The sequence below is a fragment of the Acipenser ruthenus genome, chromosome 7 (genome assembly GCF_902713425.1).
Source record: "Acipenser ruthenus chromosome 7, fAciRut3.2 maternal haplotype, whole genome shotgun sequence".
NCBI lineage: Eukaryota > Metazoa > Chordata > Actinopteri > Acipenseriformes > Acipenseridae > Acipenser > Acipenser ruthenus.
In genome coordinates, this window is record NC_081195.1 from 48123858 (window position 1) to 48141638 (window position 17781).

General features: G+C 36.0%; 1 protein-coding gene across 4 annotated transcripts in view; it reads right to left on the bottom strand.

Annotated features, from left to right (window-relative positions):
* The window catches only part of tbc1d22a (TBC1 domain family, member 22a), a 175825-nt gene that overhangs the window by 72375 nt on the left and 85669 nt on the right, over window positions 1-17781 (bottom strand). For all 4 annotated transcript variants that reach the window (XM_034024634.3, XM_034024635.3, XM_059027176.1 and 1 more), the window contains one exon: window positions 15818-15893. In XM_034024634.3, coding sequence (XP_033880525.1) covers window positions 15818-15893 — 76 coding nt within the window. The remainder of the gene's footprint in view (window positions 1-15817; window positions 15894-17781) is intronic.

Here is a 17781-nt window from a genome sequence, read left to right on the forward strand (position 1 = left end):
ATTCTTCTCAGTGTTTTATTTTCAAAACCTTTTGTTACACAGCAGTTTTCTTTTAACAAAATATCTACTACCACACTAATTCTTAAATACAATTTTGAAGGATGACACAACATAAGAGGTAAAGAAATGAACAATGTGTATATATCAACAAATGATCCTATGTTACCACGATAAGGTTAACTAACTAGTTTTGGTACACTAACTATTCACAGAGTAAGGTTCAGTTATTAAGTTTCAACAAAGATAATCTTAGTTTGGAAGCAATCAAATAATTACGGATATGTGCAGTTACATTATGACATTAAACAACAGACACATTCTACAAGGTGACGGGTTTAAATAGCAGCATGTGAAAACCCTGTGAAGAGCTAAACAAGACAGCAATCACACAGAATAAGATATGACAGCTTCAATGTGATGCAGCATTAAAGTAGTTCTTCATTTTGACTGTGTCTATTAGTATCCTGTGCTACAGGCACAGCACTGAATTAAGCCCATAATTAAGTGGAATTTAGACTGTATTGGGAATTAGCTCTAGCAAAGCCTTTGAAAACCAAGACAACCATATAAACATGTCAGTGATTGCCAAGTCCAATAACTCAGTGTTGTTTCTCTGGATACTGATCTTTTGTTCGCAGTAAATGAGCAAGCGTGCATGACTTTTTACATTTTACAAAGCATAAGTAGACCTTTAAAACATTATTGACAGGAACGTTCTGTGTTGTTGCCACCACTCCCCAATGTGACATGTTACAGGATTCAGTCAACTTTTTTAACCTTTAATGCCACTAAATATTTACTCACTTTAAAAGCAGCATTTGGAAACAGATTTGTGAAAACATTAACTGCATATACAGATTTCAAAATGTGTACATTTTGGACCACATGCTAAATACCCAAATACACTCCAAATGCCCCTTACCAAAACAGTACCATTCAAGTAACTGTTACAAATGTATATGGGTTCAGTCGGATATTAGTAATAATTACCATTACTCCATTGTTGAAAAAAACAGACAGTTTATTGCAGGTGACAGAACATATGGGTTTGGCTTTGACCTTATCTGGCATTTTACAGCATGTGGAATCGAAAGGGAGAAATTAAGGTCAAATTTCTGAAGAATGTGAAATATTTTATGTTATGATTAACCTATTTGGTCCAAAAGCCCAAGTAATTATATTTATCGCTGAAGTGTTTCATCATTTTAGTTGAGCACTTGACCAGGAGGTGAAGCTGTAAGAAAACCTTTATCCACATCAGAATGGTGAATGACATTGTGGTCACAAAGTCAGTGCTCCACTCCATTTTATTTTATTTTTAATATGAATACAAATGCAATACAAGAACTTTCTCTGGAGCAGATGACAAATATACTGACAAAGCAGTGAACTCGTGCCCTGGCTTAACAGAATGTAGTGTTGTTGTTTTTGTTCTTGTAATTTAGTTGTCCTTGACAAAAATATTACTTATGAACATTGTTGGAAATTATTTAAAAAAGGAATCCACATGTTTTGAGTAATTTAAAAGCTTTAGCTGCTGTAAATAGTACCTGATGATGCCAATAAAGTAATAGTCTGGAAACTTGCTTATTAGTTTTTTGTCAGCAAATACAATTTTTTTTCTCTTTAATGCCCAAGATGGTATCAGTTGTTTTATTCATGATCAGTAGTTTCAAATGGCCACAGATGAAGAACTGGAAGAGCGTGGATATCAATTTAGAAGGAACATTGTTTTTTCAGAAGAGTTTTTCTTCCATTATGTACATGAGAAGCATAATATTATAGTAGAACTCTACATTCCTTAGCATAAGGAAAAAAAAAATAGGTTCATGGTCTCTGTAGTATTTGGGTGTGAAATGAGTATCTCATAAGAATCAATTGAACCTCCTGATTTCCCTCTTCTAAAGGAACATGAATGAACTAAAGTAATAATAAATTTACTACTAGATTTAATTTCAAGGCCGTTTTGCTATAGAAGCTATCTATCCCTTCTGTCAGAAATTATTAGTGTGCTGAAATAAAAAGCTAACCTACTTGTATTATATTTTCAACAATAAATATAAAAGGCCTTTTTATAAAAGTACTTTTCAGAAAATGTACATGTAATGTATTCCTATTTCTTTGGTTACATTTTAAGTTAATCCTCCAAAATGTGTTATTTAGATAAAAACAAACAAAAAAAAAAAACACAGCAGTTTTCCATCTTTTATGTCTGTTGACAGACCTCTGATATAAATGCATGCACCTTGATGCAATGCATCTGGCACATCTGGGACAACATGGTCTCAGACAAAAAAACACAATGGTTATGAGGCCAGACATGAAACACAAACAACATGCATTACCTTACTGTTTCAACTTACTGTTAGTCAAGAACAAGGAGGAACCTATTATATGACTCGTTCTAACTGCATATACTATTGAAAAAAACGATATCTAACCTTTGTATAGCTACAGACAATAAAACAGTCAACACAGCCAAGATAATGTGTAGTCTAATCATTAATCATGTAAAAGAAAACGTAGTCCTTGCAGAATTGCTGCAACAAAGACTTGCAAAATTATCAAAGTGTCTGTCTTGGCCTCTCCTGCTATAAAACACCCTAGAACCTTTACAGCCAATGTCTTCTAAAATCACAATTTTAAATCAATATCAGATTACAAGAATAGGACATCAAGTACAGAGTAATGAATAATAAATATTTTCTATTATTATTTTTGATGCCTAATAAATGGCATCTTATCCATGAGTGTGTGTGTGTGTATGTATATATATATATATATATATATATATATATACTGTATATACTGTATGTATATATATATATACACTGTATATACTGTATGTATATATGTGTATATATATATATATATATATATATATATATATATATATACACACACACATACATATACACACACACACACAGTATATATTGATACAGTAAATGTTTCTTCTCTAATTAAATAGACAGACTACAATGGAGATTTACAGTATATTTACAATTAATCAGGAAAGTAGAGTGCAATCATCTCCAAAACGCTTCAGGCCCTCTCACATTTTAAGAGATCATCAGCTTTTAACCTACAATTAACTTGTATCTGCGTCTATTTTGGGGGTTTTGTTTCATAAAAGGATACTATCCACCAGCAAAAAGCAACATTTCAATACCACATTTATAATATGAATGGAACAGCATGCAAGGGCTGGGGTTTGGGTCATCATAATAATGTATAAAGACAATGAATCTGCTAAGAAAAAGAATAAATCTGTTTTACGGAGCGTGTTTAAAATAAGTGTGTGAAGACATGGACCAGACCTGCACTCCGACCCAGATTTAAAAACAATTTAGCCCTGTCATAAGGTTGTGTGTGTGTGTGTGTGTGTGTGTGAGACTGCACACAAAATTAAATGTATAGGCTTCACACATTTCTCTTTCATTACCAGCACACGCAGGACCATCGGCAGCACTTTCCAAGGCAATGGCACACAGTTCTCTAGCACCGTGACCTCTAGTGCTTTGCTGTGGGATTTTTGTTAAACATATTTTACAAACAACATACATTTATTGTATTCTAATAACAGGGTTATTTTCTGTATTAGGTTTCATAATAATCAATACTCTATTCCAGTTTATATGATTATAATGTGTATCATTTGAATCCTTTCATTTATAACTTTAAAATGCTCAGTCAGAATTCCAAGGTATAACTACAAGAAACCAAACCAAGTATGCAAGCTTGAGAAATGTTAAAACAAAACATGTTTCAAAACCTTTGGGAAATAAACTCTGTAGAAAAGTGTGCCTGGCCAAGTGAGAATCAATTACAGAATGACAGTGTTCCAATGGGGTTGAATTGTGCTTGATTTAAACAGTGAAAAACAATCACTTGTCATAACTGCCACTATGCTTTGAATTTAGAAAAACTGAATTTACAAAATAAACTGCAAAGCTGCATACAATATTGCTATACCCATGCTTCAATTTGGGTATACAGTACAACTGCTATCCTGAGATAAAAAATAAAAAAAGAACCGTACTTAATTTTACATACGGTATAAAATGCTTCTCAGAACTGCACAGTGAAAATTTTGAAGCAAACTCGCTGACAAGAAATAGTGTCATAAGAGAGATGGTTTAGGCAAAAAAAAATCTTTACAATTTGTGTGTCACACAAAGGTTTCTACAAGCAATCTTTTCTACTCACAGCTCAATTCCCTTGTGGAACAGCTACCAGTCCCGTAGGGAAGACTGTTTTCAGATCAGAACTAAGGGAATGTCCTACAACTTAAATCACTTATGACAGCATGGTACATTTGACAACATAATATATTAATAAAAAGAGACAAGATAATTAAAATCTCACTACCAGTCAGATTTGTGGATAGCATAGTGTCAAAAGGGTTAACTATGAAGTTGAGAGGATCATCCCTATGTTTATCCATAATCCATAACCCATAAAACAAAATCATATTTACCTTACCTTCTTGAGAATTTTTACTGGAAAACGTGAAGGTATTTCATATGTATTATGTACCAAGCATAAAAATGTGACAACAATGGTGGAAGCTTGTGTTTTGCAATCTGGCTCATTCTCCTTCTTTTCAAGGCAATAGCTTGGGGTTTAACTCTATCTGTTGAATAGGCCTAAACGCAGGTCAATATGGATAGGGGTACATTCGCTTAGTGATTCTGAGTACTTCTCTGAAATTACATGCAAAAGACAAGTAGCCTTTCATTGCACTTCTTTTGCTAATGAAAGCCTAGTTAGCAAACCATATTAATAAATGTCTGAGTATAAATGATTTTGATAAAAATATAACCATATTATTGCCATTATGTAATATATATATATATATATATATATATATATATATATATATATATATATATATATATATATATATATAGTTATTGCATTTATATAGCGCTTTTAATACAAGTGTTGCAAAGCACTGTACAGTACATAGCAGAAAAAAAAAAACACAATACATTTGTATAGCATGTCACACATACAACTGCCACAGTCAGACCATTTAAATAACAGTATACACAGAATACAAAAGCAGCAGTTTTAAAAGTTACATTAAAACCTGCTAAGATAAGAAAGCCATTTTATAAAAGTGCGTTTCTTGTTTTGACTTGAAAACTGTAACGGTCCCAGCTTCCCTGACAAATGAAGGCAGAGTATTCCATAATTTATGAGCTCTACCTCCCGTGTTGCTTTTGCTGACCCTAGGAATAACCAGCAGTCTGCATCCTGTGATCTCAGTGCGGTTTGGAAGATATGGGGTCAGAAACTCCTGCAAATAACTACGTGCTAATAAGTTATAAGCCTTGTAAGTTAAAAAGCAAAATTTTAAAATCAATTCTATGGGGCTCCCGAGTGGCGCATCCGGTAAAGGCCTCTCCTACCCGAGTCCGGACACGTGTCCTGGATACCCGGGTCACAATCCCTCGTAGTATGAAACCACATACCTGGGTCGTACCTGGGTTAACCCGGGTCCCAGCAACCCACCTCAGAGTGTTGGTTGACACGCTTTGACCCAGGTTGAGGGATGCAATAACAAACAGCCACGCCTGCGTGAAGGTTTCACTTCCGCAAGGAACATTTCTCTTTAACCTTATTTTTGTTGACTGAGACACAGCAAGGATGTAGAAGCACTTGCTCTGATCAACACTTGGGCCAACAGTTCAATCCAGAAAAGCTTGGATGGAAGTGTCTGTAACAAGCTGCTTCCGAGGCACTGATACACGTATTGTGCACTTGCGTCTGTCAGCCAGGTCAACCCTGCTTTTTCAAAAGCAGTGTGAAATCGCATACCCGACCCGCATGACACCGGGTCCTGACCCGGGTAGAGCATGCCACTGTGAAAGGGTCTTAAAATCTTCTTAATACTGTATTGCTGCATAAGCCAAATACGAGGCTTATTGCTGCCACCTACAGGACTGGAGTGTACCTTAATCAATGCTGTTTTATTCCAGACAGTTTTTTTACGGTCATTTTGCTGCAGTGTAATAGATTACCACTAATATACATGTCTGCGTTCCTTTCATTCTGTGCGTCGTGTGAACGCAAGACAAAATATTTTTTTCCGTCCAATGGATTTACGCAACCTCTGATTTTTTTCATATATATACACACACACACACACCTTGATTTCTGTTGTTAATTGACACAGAATTACAGGCCTCTATAAAAAGTATGGCAGTTCTTAAATTGTAAGGTATTATCACGCTTTATAATGATTGTTCAGAAAATTAAAATAATATTCATGAATAATAATATGATATGTAATCCTACAGGCAGATATTTATCAACCTCTAGACAGAAAGTGAAAAACAAGGGAGGAAACATCACTCATTTATTTAAATGTTTCACATCACCACCCCCATCTCTTTGCCGAAGTTAACTTTCTTCTTTTACTGCAGTTTCTTAAGTTCTTTTAGTTTAAGTGAATCCCAGTACATTACTTAGAAAAAAGGCGCAGCAAAGACAATACATAAAATAGGAGTGTGCTATAGACTGACCAACAGGGAGTTAATGCCTGTTTTTTTTCATCATTACAGTGTATTTGCAATGCTGCAAAAATATACTTGTTAGCAATGTTTTTATATTCTTTGGATTTTATATTAATCCGTATTTTATGTGTATGTAACGTGATAGATGTGTTTTAAATTGTATGCATGAGCGGTGGAAAGACCAGGATGAAAACAGACTTCATTGCTAAAGCATATCCGTTTCCCTGCAGATAACAGGATCAATGTGACACTTCACCTGCAGAGGAAAGCACAGACTTTCAGAAGCTGTCTAGTCACACTGCAAAAGTGCCAATGCAGACGGCTGCAGGTTCAGCATGAAAGCAATAAAAAGCACAGAGTTTATTATAGTAGCCAGAGTTGTTGTCTTTCGTTTGATTTACTTTCTTTGCAAGATTTTAGCATGATGGGCCGAACAGCCTCCTCTCGGTAGTAAACATTTATTATGTTATTATTTACGGTCCACTGGGACGTTGGTTTTGACAGAGACATGTAGCATGAATACGCTTAAACAGAATGATGTTCTAATAGCACATAAGAGGAATGCATCTACATTAGTAGCATGTTTGTTTTTGAAATGTAGTATTAAATAAAATGCTTAACTGTGAATTTTTCACTATTGACTTGCCTGTGTTAGCAGTGTTTTTAGTACTAGTATCAGTTTTAGTACTATTTTTTAGCATTTATCTAGTCTAGTTTAGCATTATTATCTGTGTTTACTTGCTTTACTTTCAACACCCAGCTGACACGATGCTCGGAAAACCTTTATTAGTCAACAAGAAAACGTAAACACGTCCAAGAAAACCAAATTTGACTTGGCTCTGGTAAAACCTTACCAACTGAAATGGGAAAGCACAGAAATCCAGAAGAAATACCCGTGTCTGAGCTTGATACACACCTGGCAAGACGTCAGTGAGTATATTATAAACCTGGCACAATATGGTCTGTACAAGCACCGGCAACTTTGGTTTCCCCATAGACAACAGCATCAGCAAACAAACAAACCTCCAGCACAGCAGCAATGACAGAACAGACGACAAGACCACCAACTGGCTGGGAGACTAATTCATACTCCTACACCGCTTGTCAACCATCTTCAGTCCCAACTGTACTTTCAACCAGGCAGTTGTTACAGTCCAAATCTACAATCAAGCACCATCGATGAATCGTCACAGAGCATAAGTGGTTTTTGACCGACAATTACTCGGATTAAATGTCAATCCATACTGCTTTTTACAGGCTCAATATTAAAGGATATTGTAATTAAAACTATGAAATTCAAAGTAGTAAAGTTATAAGTTCATTAAATATAACACTATTCTGAATTTAACACTTGTTATTATCATGTATGCTCCATCCAGTCATCCACCGTTGTTAGTACATATATACACACACACACACACACACACACACCTCGTTATATCGCCCCTCGCTATACTGCGGATTCAGATATATTGTGGTCCTGGAGTTGGCTTCCCATTTTTCCTGTCTAACTGCGTATGCCGTAGCTGCAATATACATAGGCACTTAGAATTACTGTTAGTTTTATTTCGTACTGCACATCAAACAACAATATACAAAACAATTAAAAACAAATCATTAATATCATACTGTTATCATATACACACATATTGCACAGTAACACAAAGCAAATTAATTATCTACTTGCTGAAGCGGTTTTTATTTTAGCCAACGAGGTGTTCACATGTGGCAGCAATGCGCTAGTAAAAGTCACAAGGCAGTGACGTCAGTTCCCTAGCAACAATCCTCCTATATTTGGAATTGATTATTTCAATGCAGCGGGTTGGTGCATTTGAGAAAGGAGTGGAAGACTCGTGAAATTAATTGGAGACTGAAGTTGATGAGAAGCAATTACCCTCCACAGTATGAATTAAAACAGTGTGTCGCTTTTTATATGAAAAATGAGAAAAAGCAGGTTGCGTTGAGGATTTATACTAGACCCTGAAGCCCCTGATAAAACAAGGGAGTGGTTGTACAGTATTTGTTAGCATATTTGTTTTTCTATGGGTCTCTCGCTATGTCGCGGCCCTCGATACATATAGCGGATTTATATCGAAGGTTCGGAACACATTACCGAAGTAAGGTTCGAACCTTCGATAGTACTCATTTGCATAATTTATTGGTGACGTCACCATAGCTACTTGTTTATATTTGATTGAAAATCCTATTATTTTACAGGCAATCCATATAAATGGAATAAAACATTCACGTGTAGTTTACAAATATGTTATATAAAACAGTAATCATGTTTTTATAATTTAAATACAAATACACGTTGTTTATTTATATGTAACTGAGCCTGCTGGCGATATACACAGTAAGCTTGCATTGCACCAGCACCAACTGCAGCGGACAAAGCTTTATTTAACAGTCACCGTTCCAAGCAGGTTATCAGTCACATTTTACTACTACTAAAAATATTAATAATACTAATAATAATATTAAAAAAAAATTGCATTCAACTTTTTTTTTGGTCAACTGGGCATTTAACAAAAAAATCCCAAACAGCAGAGGGGTTTTGAGACATTTCTTTCAATACAGCTTACGCCTTATGCTATACAACGCTTTGCTGTCGAGATGGCGAATGAAGAAATTAAAGGTTTGCCTCTGGATAACACGAGCTGGAGCGGGGAGGGGCGGATGGTGCTCAGTTTTCAAAATTAGAATTACTAGTGTTAGCGTATATTTTGTATGTTTCAAACATATTCTACTACAAAAATCCAACCCAGGTAATCATGTTAATCAAAACTATTCATTGCAGCTCTCACACTTGGACGGTTTAGGCAATATCAGTAATTAGGAGACAAGACTTTAAAGGAGCACACACCAAGGTCTCACTAGCAACATCACTGTCTTTTGTTAAAAAGCCTTTGTTTTTTTTTACAACCATTTCAAATACAACACAATAGCTAAACAGTTTCTACTGCTTCCTGGTACCCACCGCTTCCTGTGATGTGGTTCAAACTCACTTAAAATGATCTAATCAGACCATTGTGCCTTACTGCACAGGTACCAGATGTGGTAGTATATCTATGTATTGTGAATCATCGGTTACACGGCTTTAAATCCGCCACCAAATGTACCAGGTATGGTCTCTTGTGGTATAAGCATGTTTAATTGGAAAGCTCATAAAAAAATACTTTAGCTGCATTGTCTTAAGACAGAGAATACATACTCAGCTACTATTGCACAGGATACTTGAAAAGTTGGTACTGCAGGTGCATATCTACTTAAGCCCTGTTCACACCTGCATTTTTATACCGGTATCGTTGCTGAACAATAACACAACGTTTTGTTACCAGTGCCTTACCGGTATAACAGTATCGATACGAAACCCAGTCAACTCTAATTTGACTTTTCTCAATTATCTACCCAGGATAGCCTGCACCTTATCGATTCCAGTGGGGTCCTGCATGTACCCCTTTATACAGCTTGGCTGGAACTGAAACACAAGGAGGTAAAGTGACTTGACCAAGGTCACACAGCAAGTCAAGTGGCTGAGAAGGGATTGGAGACCAGGGTATCCAGGTTAGCATGCTTGTTTAATTAATGTATATATATTTTTTTAAATATATTTACAGATGTTACAGTAGTAAAAACATATAAAAACTGATGGCTTATATTAATAAATCCATGTTTTATAATTGCACTCGTCTATTCTAGTACTGTGTTCAGAAAATTACATTTTTCGTATAGATTGCGGTATGTCATCATTACCATGGGTTATGTTTTTTGTCAAGACACACAGGCCAAGAGTAAAATAGACTTCAAGTTTACCTTTTTTAAACAGCGCTAAAATAAGCTTAAAAGCAGCTCAATCAATCAATCTTCATTTTATATAGCGCCTTTCATAGTGGATCACCATCACAAAGCTCAATCCGACACTGCTCCGTTGACTGGAGTTGAGTATCTTGTGTATACAGAATAACTGATGTAAGTCTATCAATATAAACCAGTTTAAATGTGGACATATATATCACAACAGTATCGGTCTTGTACTGGTGTTGAAAAGTTAGTTTGGACAGAAAGTGGTATCGTATCAGTATATTCTAAACAGAAACTAATTTAACCAGTATCGTTCCGATACAAGTTAGAACAGGGTTTCAGATGCCTGTGGTTTTATGATAAGGTTAAGGTCTCCTTATTTTGAGGAGCAGGCTAACCTTCACAGCACCATAGCTACAGGACACACTGTGAGGTCAATCATGTGTGCAATAAATCATGTTGGGCCACAAACAAAAACAAAAATAGTAGTGGGTCCACTTCTAAACAGTATCAGAAATGAATTGTAAATATTTTGGCAATATTAGGTCTAAGTTTTGAAGGCTACAACAAGAACCATTTGGAGTTTCCCAGGTGGAACATATTTAGCCCTGTCTAAGAATTCAAATCCCTCAAACACATTTATATGTTTTGCTTGATGTACTGTTAGAATTTGTCGTTTCCTCGTGGGTATTACTGTCATGTTACAAAGGCGTACTGGGACTTGGCTTGAAAAACAAGGTCCTTCAGTCTAACTGGCAGGGGAAAAAAACATATGGCCAACAATAGTGAAGATCATTAAGGAAAAGAATACTTAGAATGATAGATTAAAAAAAAAAAAAACTAACTCAGTTTATTGAACAGGTACATTTTCAAGCCAGATGAGAATTTTCTTAATTTAAGTCACTAGAAATGTTTTCTCAGACAGGTATTCTTTTTGAACTTCCACAGAGCTGTGGTGCTGGGTGAAACAGATGGATGTGTTTTGTTCAGTATGGATAGTCTATTATTAACCATATTGCTATTTTATAATAGCAGGTTGTGTTTTTCTTTTCTTCTTGCTCACCGTGTTGTAATTTCCTTTGAAATGAGTACCAGGTTTCCAATTCAGTAGTACACTGTATAGTACATGACATTTGTTTTATTTTTTATTTTTATTACATTGTTAAATACATTTTGTTTTTTTTGTTTAATTGGCAATGTATGCTGCAGGGTATTTTGTTTCCTAAAAGCTAGTTCCAGAGGCTGTATCACAGTTCCCTGTCTCTTCAGTCCTTCCTCCTCTTACTCTTTATAGCATAACTGTGGTCTTTCAGCAAGAATTTCTAACCGCTGTTCTCTGTCACTATATTCCAGCTCATAGTGTAATCAAATCAAATGACTTCAAATGGAAGTGGTGTGTTCTAGGTAATTCTAACAAAGACATACACAGGTGTGAATGGCAATGGTCTGGTAACTGATTGACAGTGTCACTTAACCACCTGCTTCCCCTGGCTCCAAAAAGATACAAGAGGTCAACTCACACTCAGTGTGTTTACACTTAACAACTAGATCAACTCACACCTGAACTAGATCAGATACGATCTTGCGTATAGCCTCTGACCTGTAGTGTGTGCCCAATGACGTCACATCGACCACCCTTTGAGTCAAGACATTTCCCCTCCTCAAAACAGAGGCGGAAGCGTTTAAATCAACAACAAGCCCGTCATTTGTGTCACTTGTGTGTTTCTGCTTCACGGTGGTCTTTCCGTGCCAATTAATATTTCATTTTGCCATCAGAAATGGAGTGAAGCGTTCTTTCTATTGTCATCTAATAAAAACACATTAAAAGTACAAAAAAACAGGATTAGAAAAAACAGATAAACTATTACCATTTAAACATGTGATATACACAGAATCAGAATTAATAAAACGCATAATGCATATGATTGTTTATTTTATTTTGAATGGCGCTAACACAACCTAAGCAATTATTTTGTTATTAACTTGCTGAGCACACGGATATTGTTTTGTACTTAAAAAAAAAATTGAATACAATAGCAAAACCGAGACTATTTAACAATTTTACTGTTTCCGACCAGGACAAAAAATGAAGGCTGAAAACTGGATGAAAAATTTTAGCAAGTTAATCGTCATTTTTTTTATTTTGAATTTAATGGATATACAGAACGGGAAACCACCTTTACAATTCTTTTGCAGGCTGAACTAGCTGCAGGGATAAAAAATATGTTAACCCTGCTCCATTAACTATATGGAGACAACATACAATATGTTCCCCTTGTAGCCAATATTATTCCCATCTGTTAGTTTTAGAAAAATCAGGATATGGCACAAACAAGTGTCATGCTATACATGTGATTTATTCACAACTTATGTGAATAAATCAAGACATGTGTTATTTAATGGAACAATGATGTTGGGGTAGAAACTTAGTGCCAATGTTGTTTTCTTTTGTTGTTTTTTATCGATGCCTGTACATATAGCACACAATACCATCTATTTTCAGATCAAATAGCCTCTACAGGAACACAATTACAAAGTCAACTTGTATGCTTGACGTGCATTTAAATTCACTCTAGTGTATTAAAATCTGGTTAAAATGTTTCTCAGTTAAGTGCAAATAGACTTCTAATCTATCGCAGCAGTAAGGTACAAGCTTTAGCTTCTTTTACATGGTGACTGAAACACTAACATAATTGCCAGATCTGCTTCAATTAGCTGATAAATGAAGATTTAGCCAGGCATGAAAACAGCCAAATGTTGAACATCTGTAGTCTTTTTTTCTCCCTAACTATACAACAAGGAAGCCTGTTTCCAAACCACTAGAGTCAAAATATTCTGAACAAGCCTGTGTTGGAAACAAATGGAACATCTTTTATTCTTACAAACTGTGAGACTGATCATAATACACCATGTGATTTTTTTTTTTTATCTTTAATATCTGCTGCTTGGTTTATTTAATTTTTCACACCGGCTTGTAAAAGATCGTAGGTCACCCTTACAGAAAGGGTATTTTACTGTAACCCTACCTGACTGTTTTTTGAGTTTTTAAAAGTAGGAGATATATTTTCATATAAATTAGTTATTACCTCTGTTTATCAAAGAACTTTGCTTGTATTTTGTTTTGTGTTCAAAAAAAAAAAGGTAGAAACAGTTTGATAAGTCTGGCAGGGTACAGCAAACTAGCCTTTAAAAGAAAACCTTTAAAACACTTTCAGCTCTTAGCTGCAGTGCATGCTGTGTTTCACAGTACTTCTGCTACTATCAACCCTCTCTACAGCACCAAAAGAGCTATACTAAATGTCTGACCCACGCAAGGCATGTTTTGCACATTAATTAATATTTCCGTTCATATTATCACTTCAGTCTAAAATCCACCAACACCAGACACAGTATTAGCAACTTTCAACAACTACATAAGGCCACCTCCTTAACTGTCTTGTTCATTTTTTTTTCTCCCTCTCTAAACATATATTGTAAATGATAAAGTACCTTTAAAATAATGATAATAATTGTGACTTCCAGGTATAGGTACCACAGTACACTGACTGGTCCAAAACAAATTCAGAATGGCCTGATAGCTCCTGGTGCATTATTTGAATAGAAATTGATGTGTTTTTTCAAGGTGTCTGTGATTTGGTCCTCTCTAGAATGTCGATGGCTTGTCACAATACATTGCGCACACCTGCAGAGTTTGATACTTCATGACGCACTTAACTGAAGTTGTGCTTTTAGGTGGTGGTTTTTTGCAAATGTTGCCTTCAACAAACCCTCAGAAGACCGTCTTTAGGAACACATTGGTCAATGCAGCCACTGTGTTGAGGGACAAGCTTGTTGTACGAGCATCCACTATCATCTCCCTTATTGAGACCCTTCTGTTTTCCCATGATTGTTGCTGATGAACACTCAAGCTGCTTATATAGATCAAGTGAATCACATGACACATCGTGACCATATAAAATTGCATGGGATTATATAAAATAATAGATGGGCTTCAGTGAGTTACAGGAAAATAATTCCATCTAGGGTTTCTGTGATGTCATAAATTACAAGACTGAAGGTCACAGAAACCTAAGATGGAATTGTTTTCCTGTAACTCACTGAAGAGGCCCATCTATTATTTTTCATAATATATGGATACCCTTGTGATGCTATTATTAAAGAAGACGAGGTTCAGCATCAGCAGTATAGTTGGGTAATTTTTTTTACACGTAGTGTTTCAGTGCTGTACAGACGTTATATGTCGTTATCCGTTAGTGCCTCAGCTTTATTTGGATGATAGCCTTTACCTTGTTTTAATTTCCCATTCCTCTCCAGTTTCTCTGAGATACGAATATACCAGCTTTACATCATTTTTTTTTTTTTTTTTTTTTAACGTATTCTCATTTTGTTGATCATTAATGAACATTTCTGTACTGTGGGTGTAGTCGAGGGATTGAAAACGATACAGTTTGTGTTTGGATTGAAAGTGATGGTCTTGCAGAGTCGAATGGGTCAAAGTTCAAGTATATTTTCCTCTAGAGGAGTTAACACTTTTTGATGTCACTACTGTGGTATTACACCTTTTTTTTCGAATGGCTCAGAATGAAGGCAGACTTACTCATTGTCCCAATAGAAGAGAACTACAGCATTATTAGAGTCTTACTTCAGAGAAAGCTGGAATGCTGAAGAGTATGTTTAGGATATGGGGAGAGAAAGCGATTCCCCACTGCATGCACCTGCAGTGTTCTTATAGGAAAGCTTTTTTTTATTTATTTCCTAATTAAATACAGTTCTTTGCAGAATTTGCTTGTTGGAATTATACATGCTCAAAACCTAGTCGCGTTGTTTAGCTAACGATCTGTTCATTAATTTAACAAACTATGAGGCGAATATGTTTAGAGCGGGTCAGAATTATCTGCTGAATTTCATTTAATTAAAAGCATGCTATAACAGTCAGCATTTCAAAAAATATAAAAGCTTAACCTAAAATTACTCCTTCAATTTATTTACAGTATGAAAGTTATAATCCTAACTGGATTTTAATAAAATCCAATACAAAAATGATCCAAGTATTTTTGAAAATCGCTACATGATGCATAAAAGCTGGACAAAACAGCAGCCATAAACAACCACTGCGACTTCCCGTGGAATTAAAACAATCACTGAGTTTAATGCAAACTGAATGCTGGCTGCCTTTTGTGCGTGGCCATTACTCTGCAGCAAAGAAATTGCCATTGAATTCTGATTATATTGCCTTAATAAAAAGTAATGAAAGTGGCTCATGCTCTAGTAGCTTTCTTTTAAACGATACACAGCAGTGAACTTGCAAAGGCCACAATGCTGCAGAGCTGATTGAGGATGACACATCATCTGAGAAAGGCTGCACTAGACTGTCATGGTGGATGGTTGTGCCGATATTGGCTAGATTACTTGCAAAGGTTTTTGCTAAACACTCTCGACACAGAGTTCTTCAGCTCCGCTTAGAGTAAGAATTGACTTTTAAGACTCACCATCGATCCGACTAACAAGTTCTTCCAAAGCTTTCACTTTCCTCTGAATTCCAGGCTGGGCGAAGGTATAGTTGTCCTTGGAAAAGTAAACAGAGAAAGAGAGTTTGAAACATGTATAACTTGTATACATTTTAATTGCATTACTACTTAAGGCAAACGCATACATTCCCCCCTTGAAATAATTTCCATTACATTTCTGAAAAAAAAAGATAGATTATATATATATTTGTAACACTTTAAAGGCAGTGTGGTAAAACCGGTCATAAAATGCTTGGCTGTGGGGTGACATGTACGAACACTTGGCTGTAAAGGAAAGTGGTTAACAACATGGTCCTAAGTGAAGAACCCATAATATATATATATATATATATATATATATATATATATATATATATATATATATATATATACAGTGCCTTGCGAAAGTATACGGCCCCCTTGAACTTTGCGACCTTTTGCCACATTTCAGGCTTCAAACATAAAGATATGAAACTGTAATTTTTTGTGAAGAATCAACAACAAGTGGGACACAATCATGAAGTGGAACGAAATTTATTGGATATTTCAAACTTTTTTAACAAATAAAAAACTGAAAAATTGGGCGTGCAAAATTATTCAGCCCCTTTACTTTCAGTGCAGCAAACTCTCTCCAGAAGTTCAGTGAGGATCTCTGAATGATCCAATGTTGACCTAAATGACTAATGATGATAAATAGAATCCACCTGTGTGTAATCAAGTCTCCGTATAAATGCACCTGCACTGTGATAGTCTCAGAGGTCCGTTTAAAGCGCAGAGAGCATCATGAAGAACAAGGAACACACCAGGCAGGTCCGAGATACTGTTGTGGAGAAGTTTAAAGCCGGATTTGGATACAAAAAGATTTCCCAAGCTTTAAACATCCCAAGGAGCACTGTGCAAGCGATGATATTGAAATGGAAGGAGTATCAGACCACTGCAAATCTACCAAGACCTGGCCGTCCCTCTAAACTTTCAGCTCATACAAGGAGAAGACTGATCAGAGATGCAGCCAAGAGGCCCATGATCACTCTGGATGAACTGCAGAGATCTACAGCTGAGGTGGGAGACTCTGTCCATAGGACAACAATCAGTCGTATACTGCACAAATCTGGCCTTTATGGAAGAGTGGCAAGAAGAAAGCCATTTCTTAAAGATATCCATAAAAAGTGTCGTTTACAGTTTGTCACAAGCCACCTGGGAGACACACCAAACATGTGGAAGAAGGTGCTCTGGTCAGATGAAACCAAAATCGAACTTTTTGGCAACAATGCAAAACGTTATGTTTGGTGTAAAAGCAACACAGCTCATCACCCTGAACACACCATCCCCACTGTCAAACATGGTGGTGGCAGCATCATGGTTTGGGCCTGCTTTTCTTCAGCAGGGACAGGGAAGATGGTTAAAATTGATGGGAAGATGGATGGAGCCAAATACAGGACCATTCTGGAAGAAAACCTGATGGAGTCTGCAAAAGACCTGAGACTGGGACGGAGATTTGTCTTCCAACAAGACAATGATCCAAAACATAAAGCAAAATCTACAATGGAATGGTTCACAAATAAACATATCCAGGTGTTAGAATGGCCAAGTCAAAGTCCAGACCTGAATCCAATCGAGAATCTGTGGAAAGAACTGAAAACTGCTGTTCACAAATGCTCTCCATCCAACCTCACTGAGCTCGAGCTGTTTTGCAAGGAGGAATGGGCAAAAATTTCAGTCTCTCGATGTGCAAAACTGATAGAGACATACCAAGCGACTTACAGCTGTAATCGCAGCAAAAGGTGGCGCTACAAAGTATTAACTTAAGGGGGCTGAATAATTTTGCACGCCCAATTTTTCAGTTTTTTATTTGTTTAAAAAGTTTGAAATATCCAATAAATTTCGTTCCACTTCATGATTGTGTCCCATTTGTTGTTGATTCTTCACAAAAAATTACAGTTTCATAT